The 9,041-nt window shown below is 37.7% G+C and overlaps 1 protein-coding gene across 1 annotated transcript in view; it reads left to right on the forward strand.

Moving 5' to 3' along the window:
* Positions 1 to 4,907, forward strand: part of LOC103177640 (diacylglycerol kinase theta) — a 45,490-nt gene extending 40,583 nt beyond the window's left edge. The window contains exon 23 of the mRNA XM_042344445.1: positions 296 to 4,907. Within this exon, the coding sequence (XP_042200379.1) occupies positions 296 to 397 (102 nt within the window). The 3' untranslated portion in view covers positions 398 to 4,907. The remainder of the gene's footprint in view (positions 1 to 295) is intronic.
* Positions 4,908 to 9,041: the final 4,134 nt, after the last annotated feature.

The following is a 9,041-nucleotide window of genomic DNA, read 5'->3' on the forward strand; positions in this document are numbered from 1 at the left end:
GTGAGACGAGAAGGCACTGACTGGAGCCAAGAAGGATAGCCTCTGTCTTGTCTCCATTCAACTGGGGAAAGTTAGTGCTGACTGTGCACTAGCCAGTTTTCTACAGATAAGATCCTGTAAGGAATTTAAGCACTTTTCAATCTTTTGTCTTATTATTAATTCGGAACAAATAGTGTGTATAACAGCTAATTGTTACCAAAGTGGAAGGTAAACGAGTATGGTATACCATGATTGTCCATGTCTGCCTTGTTTCAGTTTGTCACCTATATTGAGCTGTTGGTTTTGTGTTTTTCAGGCTCGCATGTTGAGGAAATGCAAACAGAAACAAAAGAAGCAGGCGGGAAGTTTCAAGGAGGCACGTTCAGAAAGCATAGCAACCAATGAAATGGGGAACTGAGAAAACACGCCTGTACTAATCTGGAACAAAGCTTAATATGTCTTACTTGTTTGCAGTTAATTCATCAGAAGTTTAGCTCCATAAATCAAGGGATCGGTCATTGTAATTATTACATTTTGCAAAGGTTTGCATTGTGAGATTGTTTTGACCATTTCCCTTGAAACGCTTATGTTGCTTATGTTGCAATCAAGTGCCTCATAGTTCAACAGTAACCTCATAACCAGGTGCTGACTCATCAGTCATTTTTTAACCAATCAATGTTTCGCTTTCTCCGATAAATTGGCTTGTTATCAAGATATCATTGATAAATCGAGAGGCAAAGCATCTTTTACATTTTTTGTAATCACAGCAAATGCCTCACTTTGAAGCCGTATTCCGAATTGTTTCATCGTACTTGGAAATGGGTTACTGAGTTGAGTCTTAACTTACATAAACTTGTGCAATTGATGGGTCTGAGAGAGCATCTCACTGCGCAAGATCCTAGCTCAACAAACACTCTTGGTGTGAGCAGACCAAGGCTGGCGAGTTGAAATTCAGTCAATTCTCAGTTGGAACATTGCTTACTTGGTTCTCAAGGAGTTTCAATCGAGAACCAGGACCCTTTGAAAAATTATTCTGAGTGCATTATAGATACAATAGCTTCTTACAGGAGAAAGACATTCAGAGTTCCTTAGTATTTGTTTACCTCTGATGTTTTAAATTAACACAGTGGAACTCTGAGCAGATTTTTATATTTGAGCTTACTAGAGTTGATCTAAAGTGAATAGCTCTCTTATACCTTATCAAAGACAAATGTGTTTAGAAAGAAAATAGTTTTATGGTGAAAGAATATTTATGGGTATTAGTACATTCAGGGATATTTTGTGAGCACATGGATAGAGTAAGAAGTTTGCAATGCTGGTTAAGCATTCTAACATACACAATAGTGACCACACAACAAACAAGCAATATATTTTGACACCTCCCAATGTGTCCCTCCTTTTATAAAATTACTGTAATAAGAACACTATTGTGGTAAAAATCCAGGAAAACATTTGACACCATCATAACTTCTGCCTGGTTTACACTGCTGGAAGTGAGGTGACATTGCTTCCAGCATTAGAGTAATGTGGAGCAAAAAGCCTGAGTTATATTTCTCACGCCCATTTGCTTTCCCCTGTGGCTGAGGGGAGATCTGCAATTGCTTAACTAAGTAAATCTCTGCAAATAGCACCGTGTAAATTGAACTTTAAACTTCACAGATCATGTACCTTGCAACCTATGTTGAGATTTGAGATCCTGTTGTGTTGACAAAGCTGTCAGATAATATTTAATCATTCCAATCAGGTTTGTGTGAAATACTGCACAAATATGTAATATGTATTATAAATTAATCCCTACCCAGACAGGACAGCTACAGACATGATGAGGATCGTGATGAGGGTCTGTGAAATGTGCCTAAACATAAGATGAACACATTTGTGACATAAACCCCAGTGGAAGTCAGTGAATTCATGCTCTGTAATTGATCACATAATGTCGTTATGGCCAGTTATAAAGTTATAAATAGTGTTTTACCTCCCAAGGGTTAGAATTGTTCATTGCCAGAAATTGCAATACTGTGCCAATTTTTTCACTAAATGCCTACACTATGCTGTGTAAATAATAGTTTACAGCACATCACAGAATCATCTAGTGAATTCTACTCCAACTTGTTTCTATTAAATTGCTGTTTGAATTGGCTGCACACTTTTTTCAAAACTTAAGAGCACACACAGGTTGGTGTAGCTGTACAGATTACATGTGGTATTAAAATCTGATAACAGAACTTAGAGCAACAGCTCAAATGATGTGCCCAGGTACTAACCTGCTTGGGAAGTCACTTACAAGTCATCTCTCTCTCTGACATGTATACATTCTTCCCTGGGAGAAAGGAAAATGAAACCAAAATAATGGCAGTAACTGGCACACTTTGGGTTTTACAGTGATGCAAAGAGGATAGTTCCTGCAAAACAATGTTTTGATCCGTAGCACTCTGTTTACACGATAGAAAATATATTGCTTATAAGCTTTCAAATTGGCTCAAGACCTTTGCTCAGCTTGGGCTTGTTTTGACCTTAAACACATGTGACAAACCCACTTGTGTGAAATTATGTTTCAGGAATGATTTCTTATCTAGATACTTAATAAGTAAGGTGGATACAGTGCTGGGCTACACTGAGGTATGACCTGTTGATTACGAGAGATTAATGAAATGTTTGAATTATGTTGTATATTTTTTGAATAACTTCGCTCATTCCCTGAGTAGAATTCTTACTGGAATCTGATTCACTGTCACACATGTTTAAATGATGCGTGGGCTGAAATATCAGTCGGTATTATATCTAACCCCTTTGCTGATGCAAAATTATAATAGGGCAATCTCATCAGCGATTAATATCAACAAAGGTGCTTTGCATAACTGACCAGAATTTCAAACTAAGGAACTGAAAGTACTGGAATCAGTGTTATGAGATGATTTTACCAAGCTAATCATAGTTAGTGGTTCACATTATATACTGTACACATTTATTGAAAGAAAGTTAAAAATATAATTTCTAAAGCAGCCATGGCAACAAAGTACTGTGTACTAAGGAACTAATGTTTTTTTTTGCAGGAACTGAGTTCTAGCATTTTTCTGATATTGCAGCACTTCCAAGGAATAGAAGTTGGATCCCTTTGGGAAATGAAAACGATTTCTAGCTCCCAAAATGTTTACATTTTTAAATTCTAAAGTTTTCTTTCAGTAATGTTAGCACATTCTGGAATATATAGTAACATTTGTACCTCTTGAGTTGTCAGAACCAATTTATTTTATTACAAGTCTTTAATAGATCACTTTATTTTAACGGTTTCAATTTTAAATTTCTTGGGGAACAATTGTGTAGCAGCTATTTTTTTTAATTTAATGGAAAATGTATTCCCAAAGGTATTGAGTTGCTACAGTTTCTAACTTGGTTACATTCTAAAATTCTTGTTTTATAGCAAAATAATGATCCCAATCACATCTGCTATTAAAGCCAATGATGTGAGTATTTATCCTCCGTTTATAGCCTACAGATACACAGACAGTACACTTCACTGCAACTCCTGTAACTCCCTTAAAACATCTCTGTATAATAAGGAGCTCTGTCTAATGGGAAGATTTTATTAATATAGATTTATGAAAGATCCTGACACAATTTTTGTTAATGGTAAACCACAAATTAATATCGTGGTCATTATCATTCAGAGGATGGGAAGTCCAGACTTAAATGAAGTCTGGGGGGTCAGTCTTCTGGATCACTGAAGCTTGTAGGTACTACAATTAATTGCGTGACAGCCAGTAACTCTTCCCCATTTTGTCACTGGTCATGTTTGCCATTGTTTGGCAGAAGGGATGTTAGCAGTATGTCAGACATATCGCATCATTTGCCTAAAACCTATCAACCTTATCAATATTTGAAATGAATGTAAGAATGAAGAAAATGTATTCAGCTCATCCATCTTTATCCGTTTCTTCCTTCAGAAACTAAACCATTTTCATTACAAATTCCATCCTTTTATTAAAGGACAAATCAGCCATTTTTTTCATTTGCCTTTGTAATACTTTTCTTGTTAAAACTCATTTGGATTAAGTCATCCAGTGTTGTTTTTGATTACATTATGGTACAGCATTAAAAACATTCAGTTTCTGTATTGCCTCCAGAAATAGATACTACTGTTTCATATAGAGATTGTGAGTGTTGTCCTGTGAACATTGTAATTTTATCTCTGTTGGGTAGTGCTTGTATTTCTTTAATGGAATCCAGTCACAAGGTGCAGATGCTTGGTGTAATACCATAATTCATAAAGAATTGTTTATTAGGCAATATGACAATACAGTACTTTCAGTATTGACTTACTCAAACAAGCAAACATGAAAAAGGTAGAATTTAAACAGAACAATTTTCTGCTCAAAGTGCCAGTAATGCCAACCAAACAATCCTTGAATTACCATTTCATGTCAGGGCTTTGATGAGTTTTGGGATTTTTTCTTTTAGAGTGCTGGAATCCATAAGAACTGCCAATGTGTTCAATGTGTTGAAAGCATCTATGGCCTTTGTCTAAAACTTGTTGGATGTGAAAGTATACTGTTTACTTGTGGAAACGATTTCTTCCTGTAGTTTGTCTTATGCAATGTTAGTTCTCGAGTTTCTGTTTTGTAGCCTAAGCAGTGGGAAGACCTCTTGCACACAAGTTTTGTGTTGTGCTACTCGTGGTTCATTTGTCGATGACCTAAGTAAGGACCATATCATTCCACCACCTGTACTAAAATTAGAATTTGCGTCCTTTGATGTTGACTACATCAGTTGTGTATATTTTGAAGTGATAAGGTAAATGATTTGCTTTTGTTGTAAAAATTTGCACTGAAAGTGTGACATATAATCACTTATTCTGAATGTATTGTTCAATAGAGACTTATGGAAAGAATTCCAACATTTCTGCAATTTAATAAAACCAAATTTCTATGTGTGTGCCTGTAGTTTTATGCAAAGGATAGAAAGAAAGAACTTCGATATGCAGCATCCATATACCTATTTCTCTTCAGTGCATTGTGTAAGGGAGACGTATGGGTTGGGATCGGAGCCACAATTACACAGTTCCCAATCTAAGCCATCAGCAGCAGCAAGTGGAAAATACACTCTTGTGCAGCTTCCGGTGGCCATCAGGACTGGCATTGACAGATGCCTGATAGTAACTTGTGTGTTTTAAGCGCTCTTGAGACACTACCCTGCGTGGAGGGCGCTATATAAGTGCAAGTTGTCGTCGTTTTAGGTCAAGGCAAAGGGAGGGAGTAAAAACAACGATCAAACAAAAAGTAAGTACCTATTTTACGCATTTCACATGGTACATAGTGTGGCAGCTAATCAATCTAAAAGGTTTACTGGTTACGCTTTAATTGGACCCCTTTTTGAGGTTTCTCAGCTGTAAGTCATTTTTTCCTGTGATATACAGTATTGGAAGCCAGGACACCGAGGGAAACCATGGAATCTGTAACATCCACATGAATAGACAGGACTTGAATTCAATGTCACATCTGAAAGTTGGCACCTCCAACACTGCAGCAAACCCCCAGCACTGTTATTAGCCTTGTGTCAGCTGAGACCAGTGGTGGCCAACCTGTGAGTGCCCCACACACGCACATTTGCATTAGCCTTGTGTGATCAAAAGTGTGTTTTCAGGTTTATGGCATAAATCACAAAATATTCAATCAAGAAAATGTATTTTGATGTCCTTGGACTATGAGTTCAAAGTCCCAAAGTGGGTATTGAGTTCACAACTTTCTGACTCCGAGGCGAGAGTACTATTATCTGAGCAAGGCTGTTTTACTATATTTCATTTAACTATAGATCTGTGTTTGTTATGATGTGTTCACATTGACTTACATTGATGCATTTTTCCTTTAAAAAAGTCACGTTTTGCCCACAGAATACACAGTCACTACACTTTACAGTATATTCTGTGAAGCGCTTTGAGACGTCTCAAAGACATGATAAGGCGCTATATCAAATGCAAGGTTTATTATTATTGAATGAACAATTTTTATAAGAATTAATTATTTCTTAAAGTAATTCAGACTTCATTTCTAATAAGAAATCTTGGGTCCAAAATGAGTTTGTGCCAAAGTGCGAGCGGGTAGGGTAGTCCTAGCTGGACAAGTAGCGTGAAAGCTTGTGATATCATTGACAATGGCAAGCTATCCGGTTTTAGTTGATTAGACTCTAGCAGTAGTCTTGCAACACACCCCAAGCCTTGGTTCTTGCCAACCTGCACCTAATACTTTCCAGAATCCGGTAAGCAGGATATGTCCCTCCAGGGAGAGAGTGCGCATTCCATACCAATAATCTATCTCTGGGATTTCCATGTGTAGTTGGGATGCAGGGAAATCTCATCTTAGTTTGGATACCCTTAAGCATGATGATGGGTTTCCGCATGTGATAGACACCTAGTGACCAAAATAAATTGTCTGGAAATGTGGAGAGAACACTATCTTTGACTGTAAGGAGCTGAGCAACAGCTACAGAATCAATGCTGCCTGATGAGAGATTGTATAGATTCACACAGGAAGAAAAAGAGAACCTGTTTCCCACAATTTATTAGATCATGGCAGGTTTTAATCCCATTTCTCTGCCTTTTATCCAATTTCCCTGTTTTTTGTTGGTAATTCCTTAAAACCCTTGCTTCCTAAGGATCTGTCTATGTCCCTTTTAAGCTTCCTGATCAATTCTGCCTCTACAGCCTTCTAGGCATTGCTTCAGTGTTACAAGCCTTTGCATGAAGATATTTTTGCTGATCTCACATCTAACTGTCTTAACTCTAAGTTTAAGACTATTACCTCTTGTTTTGGATTACTCGACTACAACAAATAGTCTCCCCTGTCTATCTTGTCAATTCCCAATTTTATTTGATATATCTCAGATCTGGTCTGGACACTTTTATAAAAATACTTCTATCTGGATACATAATGTTGGTGCTTATTTATATTTTATGTGAACTGCAAGATGCTGCATTTTAATCTGATTTAAAAAGGGTAATGATATTTCTTCTGCTCTTTAGTTTTGTCACGTTTTACACTGTCTCATTATCATGTGCCTTAAAGTCAAAATCAGAAAAAATAAATGCTCCAATTTCCCCACTGTGACACTTTCCCCACACTTCGAGAAATTTTGACTTGGTACTTGGAGATGTTAAATCGAGGTCCCACCTGCCTGATCAGGTGGATGTTAAGGATCCCTTGTTATTACTTAAAATGAGAAGTGAGTTCCCCTCGTGTCTATTAACATCAGTTGATCTAACAGAGATCTGTTTGGAATGGTAGAGAAGGTTCAACAGGCAGCTCAATCTTGCATTAGAGTCCACTGAATATGCCACGAGGAGTGCTAGTATTAGTGTATCACTATATCCTGGTATTAATTTATTAAATAAACATAGGAATACATAAAAATTATACATTTAACTTTTCCTATTAAATCATATGGTTTGAGGTTACGATGGCGTTCCCCATTAGGTGGCAGCAGAGCATTGCCTTTAAATTCATCTTTCCCTCTAGAGTGCGCTCTTGTAGTATTTTCTTGGCATCACGTTTGCCGCCGGCAGTCAAAACATCCATTGAAAGAAACTTCTGCCTTTAGCATCAGTGCTATCACCGTTATCGGTTCTAAAGTCATAGGAGAAGAAGAATTTTACCATGATCTTTCAACTTTAACTTCATTCATCGAAGATCGTCTGTCACCAAGTGTCCTGTCCCATTGTGCTCCACAGATCACTCTCTGACCAGATAACAGATCCTAGTTTCTCAGTAAGATCACCGAGACTTTCAGACACCAATTTGATTATCATAAAGATTTTACTATAAGCTTTATAGAAAATTAGTCAACAGTCATATAAATTTAACAAGACATATTGTCATAATGCTTTGACAATATTACTATAAACATTCAGCTCCAGAACCTCTAAAATGACTGATGTCATGTAGTGTCAGACTATGATGTATTCTTTCAAGACAGCTACTTTCTACAGTTATGTCCAATACTGAAAACATACTACTGTATTTCCTTGATTCTCTCTCATCCAAACTGCAGACTGTTCTAGCTCATTGCAATGTAATCATCTCTTTAGTTACATAATTAACTCTAGACACTTCCAGGTATCCTCGTGGCAGCCACTCAAGCAGAAGATTGCACCTGCAGAAGTTTTATCTGCAACTTAGCAAGTGTCCTTTGATCTAAGATCCTTGGATCTCTGAGCACTGGAAGTCCACAACCTCCCAGAGCATGTCCATCATCAGCAGCCATGTGGATCTCCTTTGAAGTCAGGTTAGACGTGTTGTTCAAAGGCAAACTAATTAGAAGCTAATGGACTCAGTTAAAGTATAAACGTCTGATACAACTTACTGAAAGCCGTGAGCAACAAAAACCAAAAAGAAGACAACGAAGGATGCTTTGAAATATGCACAGCAATGGTCAGCAATAAATACGGGCTGTCAAACATGAAAATGATTAAAAGGTATATTGGGAATCTCAAAACATAACAATGCTAAGAAGGTTGTACAACTTGTAACAATGCTAAAAAGGTTAAACAATTTGTGAAAGCATGCAATAATCAACAACATTGAAGAACAATCTATTCATCCTCATCTGTTAGTAAACAATTTAATCTTCGAGGCAGGTCAAGGCTTTGCTTTTCTCTTTCATGCTACTTGTATTTCTTCCCTTATTAACCTTTTCTTTTTAAAGTCCTGGAATGAGTCGTTGCTTCCCAGCGACATTCCTTCCTCTGCCCCTCTCCCTTCACAAACCTCTCCAATCAGGTTTCTGTGCTGCCACAGCAGAGAAACAGATTTGGTCGAAGTGACAAATGACATTCTGTCCATCTGCGACCAGGGCTCCCTCTGCCTCCTCGTCCTCTCTGCTGCCTTCAAAGCCATTGACCACTCTATCCTCATCCACCACCTCTCCTCTCAACCTTCATGGTTCTGTCTTTGATTTAGTTCAGATCCTACCTCTCACACCGTCTCCACTTCATCTCCAGAAACGGTTTTCACCTCTAGCCCCCACACTGTTTCGTGCGGCGTTCCTCAGGCCTCTGTCCTTGGTCGCCTCCT

Source organism: Callorhinchus milii, unplaced genomic scaffold (assembly GCF_018977255.1).
Source record: "Callorhinchus milii isolate IMCB2004 unplaced genomic scaffold, IMCB_Cmil_1.0 Scaffold1, whole genome shotgun sequence".
Classification (NCBI taxonomy): Eukaryota; Metazoa; Chordata; class Chondrichthyes; order Chimaeriformes; family Callorhinchidae; genus Callorhinchus; species Callorhinchus milii.